Consider the following 24,150-nt stretch of genomic DNA (forward strand, 5'->3'; position numbering starts at 1 on the left):
GTGTGTTTTGTGTTGAATGTTATACTTACTCCTTTATTTCTCTACTGTTCGCTGTCTGAAAGAAACGTCTTGTATTTATTATTAGTAGAATCTCACCTGTTTTAGTCTTATTTGTCTTAGCAACACCAAGATGCTTTGCTAATTCTTCTACTTCTTTGCTTTTGATATCTCATACATTGATGGTGCCTGTCTTAATTTCTACTGACATTGGATTTGAATTTGTTTAGCGTAGCTAGCTAGCTATTCACATCAGTTCATAGCGAAAACAGTGGCAGCCTTAATTTAAATGGATGTGATTCTCCAGCCAGCATGACTTATCTTGTACCATTATATTTGTCATTGGTTTAAGCTAATACTGAATAGAGTTCAGTCAGCTTAGTCCTGAACTTCCAGCGTTATTGTTCATTCAGTATCTATGTGGATAACGACTGGACTGTGAGGGCCAGATAAGAAGCTGTGGTTGATTGTTCATGTTCTTTAAAGGTTATATACTAGAAACTAGGTCTCCTCCTAGTTTCTAGTATCTTGCTTTGAACCTTAAGTGACTAATTCTTATTTATAAAAATCAATATTCAGGAAAACCTCGCTTAACACAAATTCGATATGCGCAATAATCAGTTAGCGTGATTGAGTGAAATGATACTATTTCCCGCTTTAAGCAAGTGATCAATCAGTTAATGCAATTTTTTTACGTTACACGAAATTTTTTGTTACCAGTCTGCAGTGGCAGTACTGCATGGGGTGGCCGATGACACTCGACAGTTGGCTCAAAGCTATCATCACAAGCATATGTGCCAACTCTGTTCTCTTGCTCAATCATGTTTCCTTCATTTTGCTTTAATTTAGATACTTATAAGGCTTTATTATATTCAACACCTGATATGGCAAACAGAAAGACTGATAAAAGAAAGTGGAAGTAATAAAAAGAGAAGAAAAGTAATTACATTAGAGGAAAAGCTAGAAGTCATTAAGAGACATGAAAGTGGTGCTAGTAATACAATGATTGTGCAAGACCTGGGATACAAAGAGTCTACAGTTCGGACTATATTAAATAATGCTTCTTTATGCACGCAGATCACCCGAAATAGAAGCCATTTAATGATTGAGGTGGATCGTGATCTATTACTCTGGATTGAAGATTGTAACCAAAAAAGAATACCTCTTGGTACAAGGAATATTCAGGCAAAAGTTCTCAATATTTTTACATCATTGAAAGAGACCAAATTTCAAGAGGAATGTGAAAGCTTTACTGCGAGTTTAGGATGTTTTGACCATTTTAAAAATTAAGCTGGACATGAAATAAAAATTTAAGCAATTGATTTTTATTAACTTTGATGATTTTATCCTCTAATATAGCTTATAATTTTTTTTTTTTTTAAATTTGCACTAACTGATGGATGAATTATAATTATTCTTGTTGTTTATTGTATTCGCTTAGCATGCATTAATTGATGGATTAATTAATCACGTTAAGCAAGGTTTTCCTGAAGTCAGTCCTTGACTTACAGTGTTTCTATTGTTATATTTTCAGCTGATTTTACTTTTTTTACAGTCCAGTAAAAAAAGTAAAATCAAGTTATAATTATAACATAAAATTACTATATATAATACTGTACTGTAATAATGAAATATATTAATAATTAGCGTGTCTCAATGCTTAAATGTATGTGTTTTGTTATGTTTTTACTGATTTTTATTTGTATTATAGCGACATAATACAGCATACAAGTCATAACATAAAATTACTGTACTGTAATTTTGAATAATGAAATATGTATATAGTGCTTCTGTGTCTCACAGAAAAATAAAATGCGTTATTAATCGGATTCTTCATTGGAGGAAGTTTCTAGTGTCTCGTCAAATACCATGAATCTATGAACATATATTTTCAGCAGCTTTTTAGTTATCCATATTGTCATCTCACTCCATTCTGCATCTACATTCTTTGTGCAATGCAAGATAATGTATTTATTCCTTCAAAAATTCTGATGGGTTTTTTTTCACCCTCAGTACCATCAAAAATATTTTTAAAATAATGCCTTGAGGACAGCAAATAATACCCTGGTCCATGGATTGCAGAGGTGAGACAGTATTCAGTGAAGTTGTAGGAAGTGTGAAGATGAGATGACTTTCTATGCTACCTGCTGTGGAAATAACGATCAAAATGTTAGATGATCTCATGTCATATTTTCTATCACAAGATAAAAGCCCCAAACACGTGAGGAATTTTTTTTAATAATCTACAGATTATTGTAATAATTTCCTTAATAATATTCTCTAGTTCAAATTCAAGGACAACTTAAAATGTATAATAATACTATCAAAAAAGATTGAATGAGAGGACATTTGTGCAGTGAAGTGGCACAAGAATTGACTGCCCTGCAGAATAAATGCTCAACAGAAAAGTTTTTTTTTTTAAATCTGTCCTGACTTTAAAAACAAAATGATGGGATGGCTGTCATAAGTATCAGTGGCCATAAGTTACCTATGTCGTAAGTCAGACTGAATTTTTTTTTTAATGTAAAATTTTGATTATTCCATAAGTGCTTTGAACAATTCATGTAATGTGGAGAATTTTATACATTTGCTGGAAAAAAGTTTCATCAGAGATTAAAATCTTTAAATAAAATATATAGAAGTGGACAAATGCTAACAGAATGGAATACAAGTAGTAATACCTATATTTAAAAAAGAGGGATAAAAGAAAACCTGCTAATTACAGTGGTATTATTGTATTAGTTTGAAGTTTATTCAGTCTTCTGCTAATTTATCATTTTTATTTTACTTGGGCATCATTTTCCATTTTTGTTTATTGTCAATTCTCCAAATTTTCTATATTGTTATTAATTTTTTATATTATCTGTTATATTTAATTTTTAATGTATTTCTTGTAATTGTTTGCTTGTAAAAGTCATTGTTTTCTTCTTTTCCATCTTCAGGGACATACACCCCAACTGTTTCTGGTTGAACTTTATCTTTCCTAAGTCTTTCAACATAGTGCGCTTTATTTAATTTTAATCACACTTCTAATATTTTTTCATTTCAGGATTAATGGGTTATATTTACTTTAATTTATTTATGGATCCAAATCATTATGCCAACATTTGTACATATTTGTTTATCCACTTCACTATATATATGTGATAGTTTCTTTTTTTTGTTTCTGTAAGAACTATGCTTTCTGTGTTTTCTTCATTTAAAATGTTTGATTTAATTTAACTTCATTTGATTACTTTGTGTAATTCTTCTTTGTGCTATGCTTCTAATGATCCACTTGGCATGTTTCACTACATTTTTCTTTTTTCTGTTTCTGAACCTTTTCTACTTTGTGCTCTTTTACCATGTTTTCTGTCCAGTTTAGATTTCTTTGAGACCTAAAAGTAATATTTGTTTCCCTATGTCAAGTTACTAGCATGACAATAGGTATCCTAGCAGTTGCGCCACCTAGGACAACCAAGCTCACCTCTTTTAGTAGGTAGTGGACTATAGTTTGAGAGGAAAGAGTCATCCCTTTGCTCTCAAATTGTACTAATAGCACTGGAAGGAGGAAGGAGTAAGAAAGTATAAGAAAAGAGAATAGAAGATCAGTCTACAGATGTAAAATACCAACTATAGATTGTAGGAATTAAGCTCTTGTCTATCCTGGGTATCTTGGGTCACTGACGTGAACCTTTAAGCTATTATGAATAACCAACACCTAAACCTTTCTATACAAGATTGACATTTAAGTTAGTGAGAGGATTTTTACAGAGGGGATTATTATTAAAAGAACCAAGAGGCCACCGTGGTAATTGTGGAAATTGTGTATGAAAATAGGGTGGGCAGATTTTTTATGTGTAGAGGTAGCAGATGAGTGGAATGAGTTGAAGGTTATTCGACATGATATGTTGCATGATGAATAAGACTTCCCATAACCTTTGTAATGGCACAGTAACCTTTGTTCCTTCTGCCAATAAACCACAAACCGACTAGCCAACCAACTTCCCACATCGAGTTTTTGACTCCATGGATATTATAATAATAATCATATTTCAGGTTTGTTATTTTATGTTAAAATTAGGATTTCATAAAGCCATCTTAGAAAATCTTATAAATTTTGAGATTTTTAGAGAAATTCTGATGTATAAAAAACTCACTTCATCAGTGGCAACATATATGTTGATGATCTCTACCCCCCCCCCCCCCCCAAAAAAAAAGCAAAAACACCCATTCTATTTGTTTATGAAGAGATTTTAAGACAGTTCTGAGAACTTTATATTAGTGTCTGTTTAATATGGGCATAGTTTTCTGGTTATTTATTTTATTTCGCTTTATTTTTTTAATTCTGAAAACACCTCTTGCATTGTCCATGTTTGAACTGATCTAATCATTGCAGACTTTTTTTTTTTTTTTACAATAATTTTACTTGAAATTTGTACATATTGAATATGGAAGTCTGATAAAATGATTATATTACAAGCACTCTCCCAAGCATTATAACTTAATGTTGTGTAATTAGGTTAACAATACAGTAACATTAAAACCGAAGTGTTTTCAGAAATACTCTGTATATTACATGTTATTTTGGCTTAAGATATTCGTGGTTTTCTTGAATCAAATTAAAATACAAATGAAAAAATTGATTTTTCTTGAACATTTTATGCAGGGTGATGGACCAAAGCTGGTACGTGAACTCTTCAGGGTTGCAGAAGAACATGCTCCATCAATAGTGTTCATTGATGAAATTGATGCCGTTGGTACAAAAAGGTAAAGCAATACATATGATTCTAAGTGTTGTACAGGTTTTGAGATATTATGTGAATGTAAGCAAAGTGGTATGTTGAAAAAAAAAATGGCAATAAAGCTTTTATCTGAAAGAAGATATCTAATAAGTATTAAGTAGTCACTACTTGGGTTGTGACTTGTATATAGAAGCTTATAACTTCACATTACTTACTTCAGTATCCCATAATGTAAAGCATATATCCTTACACGTATGTATAATGCTATGCATTATGAGAAGGGTCACTACCCAGACCAGTTTGACCTTTGAGGTCTCGTCAGTGGGAGCCAGACCCAGAGGTGATACCAAGATTGAAGTAATGCAGAAGTCATATTTTCATATAGGACTTGCCAAAAGGTGTCACACCTTATTAAAAATACTCTGGATTAGAGATAGTTGTTGGAAGTTTTTCAACTTGGTTATGCTATAAATTAAAGATACCAAGAAATTATATACTTGGTTTAATCCTTTATCCAAGTGTAAGCAAACATGTTTGCACCTGAACTATTTTCAGGACTGGGGCAACTAGCCCCATAATGCATAGCATTATACATACCTGTAAGGATATGTGCTTTACATTATGGGATACTGAGGCAAGTAATGCGAAGTCATAAGCTTCTATATACGAGTTGCCCCAGTCCTGAATTCTGATATAGTAGAGAGAGAAAGAGAGAGTGTGCAAAGGAGAGTGTTAACATGTTCGCTGCCAACTACGAGTATACTCGTAGTTGGTAAACCAGCCACACAAGCCAGCTACGAGTATACTCGTATGACGCTTACTGCCGGCAATGAGATTACTGTACTGACCTTGAAGAAGTGAAAATGCTTGGCTTGTGGAGCTAGTATCAAAACTGTGTATTCTCATAGATGGTATATGCTCTGCACAAGCCAACTACGAGTATACTCATATGACGCTTGCCGCCGGCAACGAGATTACCGTACTGACCTTGAAGAAGTGAAATTGCTCGTCGTATGGGAACAGACTATGTCGAAGTAGTGTGGCAGCGAACGTGTTAAAAATGATATCAGGATTATGGAATACTGATTATGAAGACAGATTGAGAATTTGTAGACTTCAGACACTACCAAACAAGAGAAAGAGGGGTGATATGATTGAGACTTACAAATTTCTGAAAGGTTCGTTCATTCTCAGCTTCCAAGGATGCATAAGAGTGCATCCTTGGAAGCTGAGAATGAATACTACTAAGAAGGGGGGGGGGGGGTGAGGGCTAGATTTTTCTCTCATAGGGTGGTGCATGGTTGGAATGGATTGTCATTGGATATTGTTAGTGCAACTAGTGTGCATGAGTTAAAAAATAAGTATGACAGCTGGTGCGAGTAGTATGTGCCCCCCCCCCCTCAATGAGTCCCTCACTTCCTGGAGGTCTTTCTTAATAATAATAATAATAATACAAAAGTTAAGATTTCTATTCCTTCCTCTAAGAATCTATCGACATTGAATGTGCCTTATCAGAAAAGGCTTACTAATCAAAATGCTTGTGGAACTGAGACATTATGAGAACAAGATTTTGATACATTTTATCAAAGGCTCAGCAGTGTGAATTTTTAGTTATGAATACTCCACAGGTTTCACTATATAATAGGGTTCAGCAGTTAATATCTCAAATTATGGAACTTAGAAATTCTATCTGTGGTGCTACTGAACTGAGAAATCCATAGGCATCCCATGATCAGGTAGAATCGATTGAAGTAAATGTTTATCATTTAGAAAATCAAAGCACATCTCAATTATTTCTGAATCCTGAAGTCAAAGATAGACACACTCTAGTAGGTACTATTTAAGATCAGATGTTAAAAGTCAAAAATGATCACTTTATTTTTATTTTAACATTGCAGCAGTTTAAGTTGTAGTAAAAGAGTATATGTTTTTTGATCTTATTATGTTTTGTTAATGTTGTTAGTCTCAAAAGCTTTTGCTATATACATGGACTGTTCAATAAGTAATAAGACTAATTTTACTGTGGCGAAACCATTCATAACAATATTAATTTCTGTGGAACAAAGAAATGTTGCTGTCTGTATTAACAAAAGAGGTTGATAGAAGGCGTATACAGGCTGATGTGCCAGAGTGTCACGTGACTAAACGCAAGCTTGCTTTGGGGCACCTACGAGGCAAGACCAGTCGTTGAAATGGAAGCGTACTTGGAACAGCATTATGTGATTAAATATAGTGTGCGTTTGCAAAAATCGGCATCGGACACTTTTAACATGATATGCGAAGCTTTCCACGATGAAGCAATGTCGAGGGCAAGTGTTTTACGCTGGCATAAAACGTTTAAGGAAGGAAGGCAAAATGTGGAAGATCTTGAACGTGAGGGAAGACCTTCAACATCCATCACAGAGACTGATCAACACAGCAGCGATTATCATCAAGCACATCAAAAGGAAGCGTCCATTGCTGAAGAATGGCTTCTTATTGCACCACGATAATGCAAGGCCACATATTGCTGGTTGTGTAGTGGACGTTTTGCAGAAGAACAACACAGATATCCTACCACACCCTCCATACAGTCCTGATCTCGCACTGTGCGATTTCTGGCTGTTTCCTCAGCTCAAGAAAGCACTAAGAGGCCGCCATTTCGAAAGCAACAAAGCATGTATAAAAACTGCATTGAAAGAACGCTCAAAAAACGGACTTTCACATGTGTTTAAGAAGTGGACGCAACGTTGGAAGTAACTACCATGAGACGTGTTGCATCTCATGGTAGTTACTTCGAAAAAGACCATGTAAATGATGACGATTAAAGGTAATCTGTTTTCTGTATAAATATAGTCTTATTACTTATTGAACAGCCTACGTATGTTTAATATTTAAAAAATATATATAATTTTTTTTCTGTTAAAAAGGAGCCTATTACTTAACATTTTGTTTATGGAGGATGTTGTTAAGCATATGAAAAAGAAATAAAAGATGTATAAAAATATTATGTTGATAAATATTTGTTAAAATGATTTTATTTTACTATAAGAATTATAAAGCAGCATTGTTCCTAGTTTCACTATTAGTAGTTGACTAATAGTTTTGACTAGCAAGGCCATTAAGCCTAACTGCATCTCATGGGTATGTCATTGGTAAAACAGCTTATTTACCAGCATGAAGAATTAGCAAGGTGTATACATACTATCCTACATTTTTTGGGATCAAAATATCTGTAGATGTTTTTTTATACTGATTGCAGTGAAATATTCATCAAGTAGAAAAGAAGCTTCACTTTGCTGTTTGTGATACCTGGCTGTTGTGACTTTATTTGAAGCAGTCACAAATAACAATACAGTGTATGCTCTACTGTGATTTTAAACAAACAGCTGATGGACACGAGAGAGTAAGAAAGCAATGTAGAAGAAATGGAATGGATAGAAGAAAAAAAGGGAGAGTTGGAAATCATTCCCTTTAAGAAATAAAGAAAAATATAATTTTTTGGAGTCCTTATTTGTTCAAGTTCCTATTAAGAAGGTTATGTATCTTCACTGTCCCCCCCCCCCGAGTGAAGATTAAGATGGAAGGCTATTCTCTGTTTGTGGAACTGACAGCTAAATAAAAATGGTGGAACATTCCATACAGTTGTTTTCCGCTTTGGTGCTGGATAGCTGAATTTTATGAAGTGAACTGTTAATGTTTTTGGTACCTGGTGAAATAGAAATTGAGTATGCTTGAAGATAAGGTAAAAGTTGCATTTTCTTGTGTGGCTGTGTGCAAGGAAATTTGTTGCTGCTGTTTCCACTTCGTGAACTTAGGATTGATGAGGGACTTGTGTCTTGACTTTCCAGAGCAAGATTACCAAGTTTTCGGTTATATCTATTTGAGTCTCTGACTATTTCTGCCTTTGCAGATATATTGCATTGATGCCAGAAGATCCAGTGTTTAAGGTTTTTAATGTGTGTGAGTGAATAGAAGGGTCACTAATCTTATTAATATGCAATTTTATTTTATATGTTTTGTTTACTCTCTCTCTCTCTCTCACACACACACACCTTGTTTATAAAATATATATAAAAAAAGAGAACTTCTTTTTTAAGTATGTTGCATAGTGTAGCATCAAATATGCAGGCCTGCAGAAAGAACCTATAAACTTAGGGGTAAATATTAAATGGCTTCATCAGTAACAGAACAAATGCTGCAAGTCATCAACATATGCATATATAGTCATAGGCCTTAATAAAAATTAATAATGGCACAGTTGACAAACAATGCTGCTATATTCTTCTTACAGTAAAATATCATTTAACAAATATTTTATCAGCATAAGGATATTTTTATGCATCTTTTATTTCATTTTCAATGATCTAAACACAATAATAACTTCTATAAACAAAATCATGTTAAAATATTTGAATATCTTAACAACAAACTATAAAATAGAAGAAACAGTTAATGTTTTCCTATCAAAAAAACAAACAAACATAAACATATATATATATATATATATATATATATATACGTAGGCTGTTCAATAAGTAATAAGACTATATTTATACAGAAAACAGATTACCTTTAATCGTCATCATTTACATGATCTTTTTCGACGTGATGCATTTGTCCCAACGTTACGTACACTTTTTAAAGACATGTGAGAGTCCGATTTTTGAGAGTTCTTTCAAAACCGCCTCTGCAGCTTTTACACATGCTTTGTTGCTTTCAAAATGGCAGCCTCTTAGTGGTTTCTTGAGCTGAGGAAACAGCCAGAAATCGCACGGTGCAAGATCAGGACTGTATGGAGTGTGTGGTAGGATATCTGTGTTTTTCTTCTGCAAAACGTCCACTACACAACCAGCAATATGTGGCCTTGCATTATCGTGGTGCAATAAGAAACCATTCTTCAGCAATGGATGCTTCCTTTTGATGTGCTTGATGATAATCGCTGCTGCTGTGTTGATCATTGTCTCTGTGATGGATGTTGAAGGTCTTCCCTCATGTTCAAGATCTTCCACATTTTGCCTTCCTTCTTTAAAAGTTTTATGCCAGCGAAAAACACTTGCCCTCGACATTGCTTCATCATGGAAAGCTTCGTATATCATGTTAAAAGTGTCCGATGCCGATTTTGCAAACGCACACAAAATTTAATCGCATAATGCTGTTCCAAGGACGTTTCCATTTCGAAGACTGGTCGCACCTCATAGGCGCGCCGATGAGCACTTGCATTTAGTCACGTGACACTCTGGCACATCAGTGCACATCTGGCACAAAAAAACTGCAACACATAAACATTACTGCACTTGTAATAAGGCATAACAGCCTTCATTCCTTATTAGTTCACAATATGCTAATGTTGTGCACTTCAGATCCTTTAAAAAAAGGAAAAGATATTGGAATTTCATGTCCAAGAACCATTCTGAACTACACATAGATCTACTTAACAGATTTTTTTTTTTAAAAAAAAAAGAAGTGTTGGAGTTGTGCATCTGAAAAGTGGAGAAAATTAATTTTTTTGGTGCATAATGTGTCATACAGAATAACATTTTATTCAGTATGACACAGCCAACACTATCAATGTTCTATCTGTGCTAGTGTTAGCACAAATAGAGACTAATTATAGAAATTATGTCAGGTAGCTCATAGAAAACACTTGTCTTATAAACTAGCCAGTCAGAAAGCAAGTTTGGTATTTTGCACATGCTCTCTGAAGGAGTTCGCTGTGTTATAAACATCACTGGATATGTGAAAACCTGTGATAAATGTTTCCATTCTTACAACCAAGAAAAGGGACGTTAATAAAATCAATGCGAATTTATTAAATAATTATTAAATATTAAATATAAAATGGAATAAAAATGCATTTATTTGAGTTGTAAGTCAGCAGTTAGAATTGAAGGAAGTACAGGAAGGTGGTTTAATGTTAAATCTGGTTTCAGACAAGGATATACATTATCCCCTCTGTAATTCATTATCTATATGGATCACATTATGAAGGAAAGTGGTATTAAACATAATATCAGAATTGGAGATGTTAATGTCAGCTCTTTGCTTTATGCTGACGATGTTATACTTCTAAATAAATCCGCTACAAGTTTGCAAGATTCCCTGACTAAATTGAATGACTGTTGTAATAGATATGGTATGAAGGTCAGCAATAAAAAGACCAAGACAATGAAAATAGGAAGAATCGTTGAAAATGCCAACTGTGTTGTGAACTGAGAACCTGTGGAACAAGTGAAACATTTCAGCTACTTTAGGCAAGATTTTTAGTGAAGTTGGTAAATTAAATATGGAAATAGGCAACAGAATCAACAAAGCTGGTATGGTAGGAAGTCAATTGAATAAATTCATATGGAATAAGAGAGAAATTAGTCGGAACACTAAATTAGCTGTATACAAGGCGGTGTTCAAACCAGTTTTAACTTATGGATCCGAGAGCTGGGTCAGAAGTAAAACTCTTGACCAACGACTAGAGAGAGAGAGAGAGAGAGACCGCAGATATGAGAGTCCTGAGAAAGATTAGAGGCGTGAACAGATGGCATCAATGGCAATATCATATTAAAAACGAGGATATTAGGAAAGAACTTGACATTGTCAGCATCCAGGAATGCATTAGCAGAGCTAATCTCAGGTGGTATAGTCACTTAAGCAGAATGGGCAAGGAAAGATTAGCAAAACAAGTGTTCTCTTCCAGGTTGGCAGGAAAACGACTCAGAGGAAGACCAAGATATAAGTGTATTGATATAAAAAGTGCCTTAGAAGATAAAAATATAAGATCTGATAATGTTGGACTGTTGACAGGTAACGGACTGATTTGGAGGAAAATTGTAGATAGGAAGTTAGTAATGATGTAATTTTTCATGTAGTACTATCATATCCTGTACACCCCCAGAGGGTATATATGAGGTATTTAATGATGAGGATAAAATGCATTTGCAACATGCAAAATATATCAGGAGTAATGTTTTAAAAGTTTCATATCAATATAATATTAGGATATTTGTAACTATTGTCACTACGTGACTGTGCTCCCACCCCCTTTTTTTTTATTTGGAGAAAAAATTTTTTTTTTGATATATGCTAGGTATTTTCAAAAAAAAAGGCACTTATGATTTGAAGATATCCTGAGAAACATTTGACTGACTTGCAGATGTGTTGCCTTTTTAGCCAGCCAGCTATGGAATAACAAGAATCCACTATTCTCCTACTCCTTTCTTGCTCTCTGAGAGGACTGCCGATTAGCTGTGAAAGTGCATATTTTCAGTAAATGGTTAAATTTTTTGTTGGGTATTTTGAAAACAAATGGTACATTGTTTTGTAGATTATAGATATTATTGTAATATCTAAGATTTATATGTTGACTCTCTCCATTTCCTTAAGGGGGGGATAGGATAAAAATGTCCTCACTCACTTTAGCTATATAACATCAGATTGCATTTAAAAGAAGTGGATTGAAGCTTACATTCATCTGAGATTAGAAAAAAATGCTTATAAAGCTCACTCTGGGACGACTTAGCAGATATTTGGAGCTGCTCTAATCCAGTTTCACTCTATCATACATCATATTAACTGAGATCAGTTTATACTAGTATACTGCATGGAGTAAGTTTATTAAGACTTCATGAGGGGTCTACATAAATGTGAGGGGTATGCTGAATTATGTGACTTCTGACCCAACATAGTCATTTCAGTAAATGATTAAAATATTTTTTTTGATATTTTAAAAGCAAAATTAACATTATTTATTTGCAACTCTATGTCACATAATTCACTTTGTATCGTAATGTGACTACATCTATGTTTTCAGTGTGTGTGTGCACGAGGGGGGGGGGGGTATATATGCAAGTCGGACTGTATTGCTTTTTTAAACAATTTTCAGATTAAGTTGTTTGGTGTTGTTGTTTTCATAATGAGGTCACTAATGAATTAAGTGCATGGTCATGCATTTTGCTGTAAAGCAGTCCACTGCTAGACATTTCAGTACAGTATGCAATGAAGTTCTACATGAAAGCTTTAACATTGTAGTTCTACTGTCACTACTATGTGTGTAATTGTTATTATTTATTTATTTATTCATTCATTCATTTATTTATGTACACTTTGCAAGGTATGATTCTAATTCTGGTGGAGAGCGTGAGATACAGAGAACAATGCTGGAACTTTTGAATCAGCTTGATGGATTTGACTCTCGAGGTGATGTAAAGGTATGTTTTCTACATTTCCATACAGTTCAGATTAGTAAGAATTAGAGCTGTATTTTATTGTAGCTGTAAAGAAGTTGCTTGGTCTGTTCGGTGTAATATTTTAACACCTTACTATATTTTTACTGTATAAACTGCATTTAGTGGATTTTTTTAGTAGAGAAGCATAGAACAGAAATCATTAATTGAATTATCAAGAATTTTATGGTCTTAATAATTCACATTTCATTGCTCATATTAATTAATCATTATTAAAACATTCTTAACACAGATTCAGTGAGATCTTTATCATTAACAAAGCATTCAGTAGTTACAGGACTCTTGTCTAAGAAGAAATGACATTCCACTTCCATATATTAATACAGTATCAGAACATATTGCAAAAATTCTCAGGATTTTTAGTATTCATTGAGAAAATTTCTACTTTACTTTCTTCTTTTAACCCACTTACTGCCAAAGAGTTCCAATTGTTTTTCTTATATCATCTGACCATTTTCTTTCAGGTCTTCCAGCTGATCGTTTACCTGAATATGGCCACCACTCCAGTAAAACCTTTGTCCATATATTGTCCTTGAGTCTTGCAATGTGTCCTGCCCATTTTTTCAAAGTATGTTTTTTCCAATATCTAAAAATTTTGTTTTAGCTCTTATTTCTTCATTTTTTATTTTATTTCTGAGTCTTATGTTTAGCAGACATCTTTCCATTCTTCTTTCTATTTTTTGCATTTTGTCTATTTTTTCCTTTTTTGATTAGCCAGGTTTCTGCTCTGTATGTCATAACAGGCAATACACATTAGTTGAACAGTCTTGCTCTGTTCTCAGGTTTTATTTTGCTGTTTAAAAATCTCTTCAGTTTTTCAAAAGCTATCCATTCCTATTCTTCTTTTCACTTCTTCCATGACTCCTTGTTTCTTCATTGTTGACAATTTTCCCAAGTATACATACTCATCTACTATTTCAATTTTTTTATTGTTTACCTTAATAATGTTGTGTCTTTCATCATATTCTTTTCGATTTGTCATTATTCTGGTTTTCTCAGAATTAATGTTTAATCCAATGTCTAGTGATTTAGTTGTTAGATCTTCTAATCATTTCTTTTAAATCCTTCATATTGTTTGCAGTAATAAGAATATCATTAGCTAAGATTTATATCAATAATATAAATCTTAGGTTGTTTATTTAATTCCATTAATATTGACTCCTTTATTGGACCATTATAAATTACTCATCATATGTTCCAGTGTTAATGTGAAGAGTTTGGGAGAAATGGCATCTCCTTGCCTTATTCCTTGATTTATGTGAAATTTTTCACTTATTTCATTAAGAATGATATTTGATGTAGCATTTCCATAAATATGTTTTACTATGTCAATAAATTGTTTTTCAATGTCATAATCTCTAAGAGCTTCTATTATTGATGATGTTTTTACGCAATCAAAAGCTTTTTTTTAAATCTATGAAGGCCATCTAAAGAAGAAGGTTGTATTCATTGCATTTTTCAATAAGTAGGCTTATTAATTGAATATGATCTATTGTAAAAGTTCTTTCTGAAACCATCTTGTTCAGAGGGTTGTATTGAATCAAGTCTTGTTTCTAATCTATTGGTTATAATTCTAGTGAAAAGCTTATAAATGTGGGATAACAAACTAATAGGTGTGTAGTTTTCCAGTTTTAATTTACTTCCTTTTTTTTGCAGCAAAATAACATTTGCATTATTCCATATTTGGGGTGGTTCTCCTTTTTTGATGCACCTATTGAAGAGGATTTCCATTCTTGTTTTAGAATATCCCCACCTTCTTTAATCATCTCTATTATTAAATCATACCCCCCCCCCCCCAGAAGCTCTGTTGTTTTTCATTTTTTTTAATGCTTTTTTGATTTCAAAGATTTCTAATGGAGGTGTATCAGAGGCATAATCTATTTTTTTTTGCTGATTCTGAAATTTTCTTTCTATCTTCACTTTTATACAGATTCATGTAGAAATTTTTTGCTTCTTCTGTGATTTCTTGTTTGCTAAATAATTTTCTTTCATTTTGGTCTTCAAGAGCTATAATATTCTTTCTTCCAAATGAAAGGTTATTTCTTAGAATTCTGAGGTTTCCATTTTCATCAGTGATTTTTTGGATCCTATTACCCTCTCTTTTCTTAATATCTTCTTTTATATTTATCCTTATTGCCTTATTTATTACTGTTATTTCAATAGTTTCTCTTTTCCCTTCTGCAATCAATTGTTTTCTCTTTTCAAGAAGGTTTATTGTTTTTTCTGATAGTTTGCTTTACTTTACTTCACCTAAAAACAAGCCTCCTCCTCCATTAAACTTTCTGGCCATCTACCAAATTCCATGCTCTTCTGAGCTATCATATTTTGGACAGTAGAAGATCTGCCCATGTTCATCATGAGAGACATAATGTACATCAAGTTTCATGGCACAATGTTGAACTCTCCCCCCCTTCTAGTTTTTGCATACTGACAATGGTAATAAAGACCTGAGAGAAAACTATGTGACATAGTCCGGGCACACTCCAAAACAAAGCAGTAATATGGCCAGTCACTATGGAAGAGAGACAGGAACCTCATCATGTAACCTTTCATAGTAAACCATGAAACAGAGAACCCTGTTGGATTTAAGCAATAGAGACAAGGTTGGACCCTTTGCAATTTTGGTCTCTTGGAAGCATTACAGGGAAGAAAAGAAAGAAACTGGGGAATGTAAGACAGATACTGTGAAAATAGCATATGAAGAAGATACTTTAAATCCTCTAGGGAGGGTATCTCCTGATCCTTCATGTGTGAAAACCAAAAATCTTCTCTTAAGGCTTGCAACTTCGAATGTAAAGACCTTATATGAAGCTAGAAAGTTAAATAACCTTATACAAGAACTTGAAGCAATGAAAATTGACATCACTGGTATCAGTGAAGTCAAATGAACTAATAGTAGAAACAGAAAGAGTCATCAATTATATACTCATGCAGAGACAGTCATAGAAATGAAGTATTTGAGTAGCATTTGTACTAAAAAATAAGATTGCCCAATCCTTACTTGGATTTTGGCCCATAAGTGACAGAGCAATTGCATTAAAATTTGCAGCTCAACCTTTTAATATTTTTATTGTCCAGATATATGCACCTACTATTGATTACCCAGATGAAAATGTAGAACACTTCTATGAAGACCAAAATGCACTTAACAACACCAAATTAGATGACATAACTATCGTTGTGGGAAATCTTAATACTAAAGTAGGATCAGAAAAGATCTCTTCCTGCATGGGAAACCAAGGTGTGGGACATAGAAATCCAAGAGGAGAAAGATTAATACAATTCTGTGAAGAAAACAATCTGGTAATAACAAATACTTTGTTTAGCCAACCTCCTAGAAGACTTTACACATGGAAAAGCCCCAGATACAGGTATAGGAACCTGATTGACTATATAATGATTAAAAAAAGATTCCAGAATAACATCTTATAAACCAAAACATATCTGGGGGCTGATATTGGATCAGAACACAACCCTGTGGTCATTAAAGCAGCAATAAAATTAAAGAAAATAATGAAACCTATAAACATAGAAAAATATGAACTTGGCTCCCTTAAAAATTAAGAATACAAGATAAATTTTTAAAGCAACTAGCACAATCCATTGCTGTTAACATTCATGATTCCACCAAGTACCCTTATCCTAAAGATGAGATTGAGGATAGATGGCTGAAATTTAAAGAGGGATGCCTATATTACCATCTGATAATTTTAGTATTACTTGAATTTTATGACTGAGTGTTTCTCTTTGGAGTGTATTAATTGTCTGACCTTATAGGTCTGGCTCCTGAAACAACTCTTAAAATTATCTTCTTCATTGAGAACCTAATTGTCAAGAAGATTATGACAAGGGCATGACTGAAAGAAACTACAAGTTTTGAAAACAAGAACAGCCTTACAGACTCAGTCAAAATCTGGAGACAACATTGATTATCCTCCAGGAAGCATGTAGTTAGATTACTTGCAAAGATAGAAAAATTGGCACTTCATGGTGGACTTAAGAAATAAAAGAGAATTCATGGAAGTGAAGAAACACAAGAAATGCCTTATAAAAAAATGGATACATTCTGTACTGAATGTACAATAAACACGTGAACTGACTTCCATACATCACATGATGTATTAAACATTTTTCCCAGAGGGTCAGATAGTAGCACAATGATCATCCATACTACTCAAAATCAGCTGATAAACACAAGCCAGAAAAAACATAAGCCCTTAACCTCTTGAAAATTTGAAAGCCTACAAGCCAAAATAGGAAAATTCTTGCAGTGGAACTCATACGTTCTGCCCAAAATATTGGCGATATCAAGGTTGTATTGCAAAAAATTCAAACCTCTCTGTTTCTGGCTGCAGCAAATATTTAAAAATAGTAAGAGCCCCACTCAATTCTGAGGTAACTCAGATTGAGCTTGATAATTTCATATTGCAGCTGTCCCAACTCATATTTCTTATTGGTGACTTTAATGGACAATAATATTCTGTGGGGCAGTACCAACACACACACTAGCAAGGCCAGATTGTTGATAATAATGACCTCTCTCTCACCCCCCCCCACACAACTTCCACTTAATATTCTGCAATAGATTTTAAAATTTACTCCCATGATAGTTTTTCACCTGTTATGAAGAGAATATACACTACTTGGAAAGAAGTCATAGGCAAGGTGCATTGTGGCATGCAAATCATTTGGGTAGCATGAGATTTCTTCAGTGAAGAATTTAGAGTATTGTCATGAGCAAAAGTATGAACAGGATTTGAAGTCAGAGAGAGAGAAGGGGTATGGGATCATTCACATATATATATTTTAAAAGAATTGAATGACATAAACCGAGAGAAAAAGGTTTAATAGTATCACACGACTAGTTTCAGCTTTTTACAGCCTTCTTCAGGTGTTTTTATAAAAGAAAAGAAAAAAACATTAAACATTGAAGATAAAAACTGTGAACAGCACAGGAAAGTCACTATACATATTTAACGTGAAAACATTTCGGTTAACGTATTCAAAGTGGTTCCTTCATTGGCCACATTTTTGGGTGAGTGCGTGCGTATAGCATCTCGTGAGCACCAGTATTTGATCACAGCAGAATGACAGTCTGGGAGGTTATAGCTTAAATTATTATTTAAATGTACAGTGTTGAGGATGATTTTTCTAGATTCTACAATTTTTTTCTCCAATTCTTCATGGCAACGAAAATGTTGTTAGATCTATCCCAAAGGATTGTATGACTATGGTTTTCATCATCAGAATTGGCCAAAAAAAAGGATATGGCTGGATAAAGCACTGGCACGTATTCTCTTGTAAGCGATGTCACCCCCCCCCCCCCCCCCCCATGCTCCTCCATATGCAATTCAATAGACTTTTCCGTCTGGCCAAAGTAAGGAATGTCGCAATCAAACCATATCTTATACACACCGGGATATTTTAGATTGTGATGGCTAGGCTTTGGACGGCTCACTAGAGAGCAGATCTTAGGAAGTAGAGTAATTAAAGTTCTAATGTTATATTTTTTGAGAACCTTGGCTAATTTTTGAGAAACTGAGCTTATGTACGGTATAGATATATTGCTTTTAACATTATTCATTTCTTCAGTATGGCGACTAGGTAGATCTAAGAAAATTGATTTCTTTACGAAGTTCATCTGGGTTGTCAAGAAGAGAGCGAGCTCTATGTTTCAAAGTAGAAATAATTCCATGTTTCTGAGGAGGGAAATGATGGGACTGACTATGGAGATATCTGTTGGTGTGTGTAGGTTTTCTGTACATCAAAATTTTAAATTTTTCAGAAGAACGGGTCAGTTTCACGTCCAGGAAAGGCAGGAACCATTAGTTTCAAACTCAGCCGTGAATTGGATATTCGGGTGTTGACTATTGAGATGTTCAAAGAAATCCAGGAGAGAATCACGTCCATGGCTCCAAATGATGAAAATGTCATTCACATATCGTTTCCAAATTCCTGCCTTTCCTGGACGTGAAACTGACCCGTTCTTCTGAAAAATTTAAAATTTTGATGTACAGAAAACCTACACACACCAACAGATATCTCCATAGTCAGTCCCATCATTTCCCTCCTCAGAAACATGGAATTATTTCTACTTTGAAACATAGAGCTCGCTCTCTTCTTGACAACCCAGATGAACTTCGTAAAGAAATCAATTTTCTTAGATCTACCTAGTCGCCATACTGAAGAAATGAATAATGTTAAAAGCAATATATCTATACCGTACATAAGCTCAGTTTCTCAAAAATTAGCCAAGGTTCTCAAAAAATATAACATTAGAACTTTAATTACTCTACTTCCTAAGATCTGCTCTCTAGTGAGCCGTCCAAAGCCTAGCCATCACAATCTAAAATATCCCGGTGTGTATAAGATATGGTTTGATTGCGACATTCCTTACTTTGGCCAGACGGAAAAGTCTATTGAATTGCATATGGAGGAGCATGGGGGGGGGGGGGGGGGCATCGCTTACAAGAGAACACGTGTCAGTGCTTTGATTCTGATGATGAAAAATCATAGTCATACAATTCTTTGGGATAGATCTAACAACATTTTCCATTGCCATGATGAATTGGAGAGAAAAATCCTAGAATCTAGAGAAATCATCCTCAACCCCTGTACATTTAAATAATAATAATTTAAGCTATAACCTCCCAGACTGTCATTCTGCTGTGATCAAATACTGGTGCTCATGAGATGCTATACATATGCACTCACCTAACAATGTGGCCAACAAAGGAACAGCTTTGAATACGTTAACTACAACGTTTTCACATTAAATATGTATAGTGACTTTCCTGTGCTGTTCACAGTTTTTATCTTCAATGTTTAATGTTTTTTCTTTTCTTTTATAAAAACACCTGAAGAAGGCTGTAAAAAGCCGAAACTAGTCATGTGATACTATTAAACCTTTTTCCTTTTCTCTTGGTTTATGTCATTCAATTCTTTTAAAAAATATGTTTAACAACTGAGTAAATGAACCTCCATGCATATATATAGGAGAAAGAGTGTGGGTGAGAGTACAGAAGTGTGAAGTACTCCAGCATCGATGTGTTATATTTGAAAATGCACTGCATGGAAAGAAGTCAATGTACATCCCCCATGGGCAAGGTGCATCGTGCCTTGCAACACGTCAAGTGTTTTTAGCTGGTATAAATTGGAAGCATGTGATGCTCCCAATTCAGTGCAACTGTGCCTAGCTGAAATGGCTGTGAGAAGGGAACTGAAGGAGTTGAAAGAGGCATTGTCATAGGATGCCATGTTACAGGCTTATCTGTTCAGCAAATTGGGCCATCCCAAGTCAACAATCAGTGATATCATACTGAGATGGAAGCACAGAGTCAGTTGCAAGTGCTGTCTGCAGTAGATGACTCACCAAATGTAACCGTAGAATGCTATGAATGATAATATATAAAAACCACTATTTGTCGACCAACATTTTAATGCAGAGTTCTGGACGTTGACTGTAACACGAATGTGCACCAAAACATTCAGAACTGAGGCCCACAAGCTGGGTTTCCTCAGTAGGACTGCAATATGCAAGCATCACATTACTCGAACCAACATGCAGCATTGTGTTCAGTAGTGCAAAGAGTGTGTACAGTGGGATGTGGAAGCTTGGAAAGCTGTTATAAAGCAACAAATCATGCTGCTCCCTCTGCTTAGCAGATGGAAGGGTGTGGCAAATTCTCAGTAAACATCTCTTACAAGAGTGCATAACCCCACCTATGAAATTCAGTGGTGGCATGTGATGGTATGGTCCTGTTTTTTTCTGGTTTGGCCATGGACGTCTGTGGTGCCATGCACATTGAACTCCAAGAGGTATCTGAACATTCTTGAGAATGCAGTGCTTCCTACTTTGCTGCATTTCTACAGAACTGAACATTGTCTTTTTCAGCAAAACAATGTACAAGGTCATAAGACTGTTGGTGTAACTGCATGGTTTGTGGAAATGGACGTCACCACACTTGATTGCCTCCACAGAGCCCTGATCTCAACCCTATTGAACATCTGTGGGATGAACTAGAGCATCAGGCAAGGTCAAGGGACTAATCTTTCTCAGGTCTCTTATATCTGTGGTCTCCAGTCTTTGATCAAGTTTTATTTCTAACCCAGCTCTCAGATCCATAAGTTAAAACTGGTTTGAACACTGTCTTGTATAGAGCTAGTTTAGTATTTTAACTATTCTCTCTTTTATTCCATATAAATTTAATTTATCTTCACTAAAAATTAAACTTAAATAGACTGAAATGTTTTACTTGTTCTACAGGTTCTCCATTCAGAATGCAGTTCATATGTTCTGTCTATTTTCACTGTGTTTGTCTTTTTTAATGCTGATTTTCATACCAAATTTATTACAGCAGTTATTCAATTTGGTCAGGAAATCCTGTAGACATGTCCTGGATTTATTTAGGAGTATAACATCATCTGCATAAAGTAAAGAGCTAGGATTAACATCTCCAATTTTTCATTAGGTTTAATATTACTTTCCTTCATAGTGTGATGAAGGAAAGTAATTACTTTCCTTCATCATCTCCACCATTATTCGTCATATAGATGACGAATAATGGTGGAGATGATGTATACCCTTGTTGCACACCTGATTTAACATAAAACCATCTTTCTGTACCTTTTTTAATTATAAGTGCTGATTTACAAGTCAAATACAGACTATATATACCGTATATATTGCTTGATATATATATATATATATGGCATTAGCACCATATAACTGGAGAGTTTTGAACAGCTTTTCTCTTGGCAACTCGTAATATGCCTTTTCCAGGTCTAAAAAATTTAAATACAGATCCTTGTTATATTCCCATGATTTCTCAACTATTTGTCTTAAAGTGAAAATCTGATCCTGACAATCTCTGTTTGGTCTGAAGCTAGCTTTTCCCCCACAATTTTTCTGAGTAGTTTCTCATGAATACTTACATAAATCATACCAGAAACACAGAAACGTAAAGAAATTCCTCTATAATTCTCACATTCAACTTTATTCTCTTTTTTTTATAGATGCATACTATGAGAGCTCTACTCCAATCATCTGGAATTTGATCCACATCAGAGGGTCAAATTATGTATAATTCTTCTGAATTATGCAGTGTAGCCACTGTAAAACTTTTATAACCTCCATATTTTAGAGTAAACTATCATCTACTCTAGCTGCTTTTCCACATTTCAGGTAATTCCAGATGGCATTCCTGTTGAGTGTTTTCTATCACTATGTTGCCACTGCTTTTTTACAATCAACTGTGTTTCAAAGTAATTACTCCATACATCAAGAATATCTTTATCTTCATTTTTTATGCCCCCTTTATCATCACTAATTCCTTTTACACTACTCTTTCCTCCATTTCTGAGCTTTTTCAATAGCCTCCAGAATATTTTACTACCTTCCTGATATTTATTTTCTATGTTCTTATCAAAGTCTTCCCATGACTTTTGTTTAGCTTGTACAAAGTGCTTTGCTTTCTTGCATTTTTCTCTGTATTCCCTAAGAGCACAAACTGACTTACTTGCCATGAACTTTCAGTATGCTTTCTTCTTTTCCTTTACTGCCTGTTTAACCACCATGGAGTTTTGGTTTTTCTATCCTTGCAGATTATCTCACCATATGCCTCTCTGGATGAATCATTCAAAGTTTTCTTTAGGGTTTGCCACTGAATATCCAAGGTTTGGTTTTTGTTCTCAAACTCTCAGTTTTTCTTGAATAATGTTTATGTATTTCAGTCTAAAGTTCACATTTGATAGCTGTTCAACTTTGATTCATTTCAAAACTTTCTTACACAACCTTCTTTTCAATATGAAGTTCACTTTTATCCTGCTCAACACTAAATGGTGATCGCTTCCTATTTCAAATCCTCTGTATACTCTTTTGTCACCATAAAAGCACTCATATGATGGTGAGCTGGCAACATCATCAACAGAGACGATGAGGATTAGGAATCAAACAGAAGGCCAACTGCTTATCATCTCTACTCATCAGGTGGAAGACCCTCTACAAGGACAATGGCTGGTGAACATAGCCAAGTTAGATGGTTATTGCAGATGAAGAGGGCAAGGTGAAACCACTTCACTACTAATTCCCAAGTAAAGTAGACATGGAATAATGCCTACAAATGATATGCGAACTGGCATGGGGCTGTGACCTCAACAGGCATCGTGTCCGGCAGGAAAGATTGACAAGGGCTCTTTCAGGTTGTTAGCATGTGAAATCCTTGTATCAACATAGCCATGTGGAATGTACTCAGCCTACTATGAGCAGGAAAGCTAGAGAATTTGAAAAATGAAATGAGAAAACATGAAATAAATATTATAGGAGTAAGCGAAACAAGATGGAAAGATGAAGAAGAATTTCAAAGCGATGAATACAGAGTGATTCATACAGACAGTGAAAATGGACAGGACAGACTTGCATTTTTAATGGATAAACAGGCAACCAAAGTACTGATAGAAGTAGAGATAATCAGTAAAAGATGTATTTGGCAAGATTATCAGCAAAACCAGTGGATCTGATAATAGTACAAGTATATATGCCAACATCAGGACACGATGAAGTGGAAGAAATCTATGATCAAATCGAAGAATTATTGAGAAAGGAAAAAACAAAAGAAAATGTAGTGATAATGGGAGACTGGAATGCCTCAGTTGGAGAAGAGGAAATACTTGACATCAGTAGAAAGTTTAGTCTTGGAACAAGAAACAAAAGAGAACAAAGACTTGAGTAAACAAGAAAAACCTTATGATCACTGACACCTGGTTTGAAGCCCCCCCCCCCCCCCCAAGGAGAAGATACACTTGGCAGAGTCCAAGGGAACAAAAAAGATTACAAATTGACTACATCATTGTAAAACAGCGATACCAGAACCAAGTTAAAGCCATGGCTTTCCCAGGAACAGATAGAGGATCTGACCACAACCTAGTAATGATGAAAAGCCAACTACAATGGAAAATTCCAAAAAATCCCAAAGCTAGAAAAAAATGGAATGTAGAAAGTTTAAAAGAAAACTATTGCACCGACAAATTTTCTTGTTTAAACAAGAAAAAGAACTGGGAATTACAGATACCAACACACTCTGGGAAAGATATAAAAACAATAATAAATGGAGCAACAGAAGAATGCATAGGAACAAAATCACAAGAACCAAAAAAGCCATGGATCACTTCTGAAATACTAAGTAAAATGGAAAAATATTAACACAACAGGCAGG

At 34.5% G+C, this 24,150-nt stretch overlaps 1 protein-coding gene across 2 annotated transcripts in view; it reads left to right on the plus strand.

The window, feature by feature from the left end:
* Rpt2 (26S proteasome regulatory subunit Rpt2) overlaps positions 1 to 24,150 on the plus strand; it is a 201,932-nt gene that overhangs the window by 149,278 nt on the left and 28,504 nt on the right. For both annotated transcript variants that reach the window (XM_090399687.1, XM_090399686.1), the window contains exons 9-10: positions 4,646 to 4,746; positions 12,805 to 12,901. In XM_090399687.1, the coding sequence (XP_090255813.1) occupies positions 4,646 to 4,746; positions 12,805 to 12,901 (198 nt within the window). The remainder of the gene's footprint in view (positions 1 to 4,645; positions 4,747 to 12,804; positions 12,902 to 24,150) is intronic.

Source organism: Typopeltis vanoorti, chromosome 10 (assembly GCF_054136105.1).
Source record: "Typopeltis vanoorti isolate ZY-2024b chromosome 10, IOZ_Tvanoo_1.0, whole genome shotgun sequence".
Taxonomy (NCBI): domain Eukaryota; kingdom Metazoa; phylum Arthropoda; class Arachnida; order Uropygi; family Thelyphonidae; genus Typopeltis; species Typopeltis vanoorti.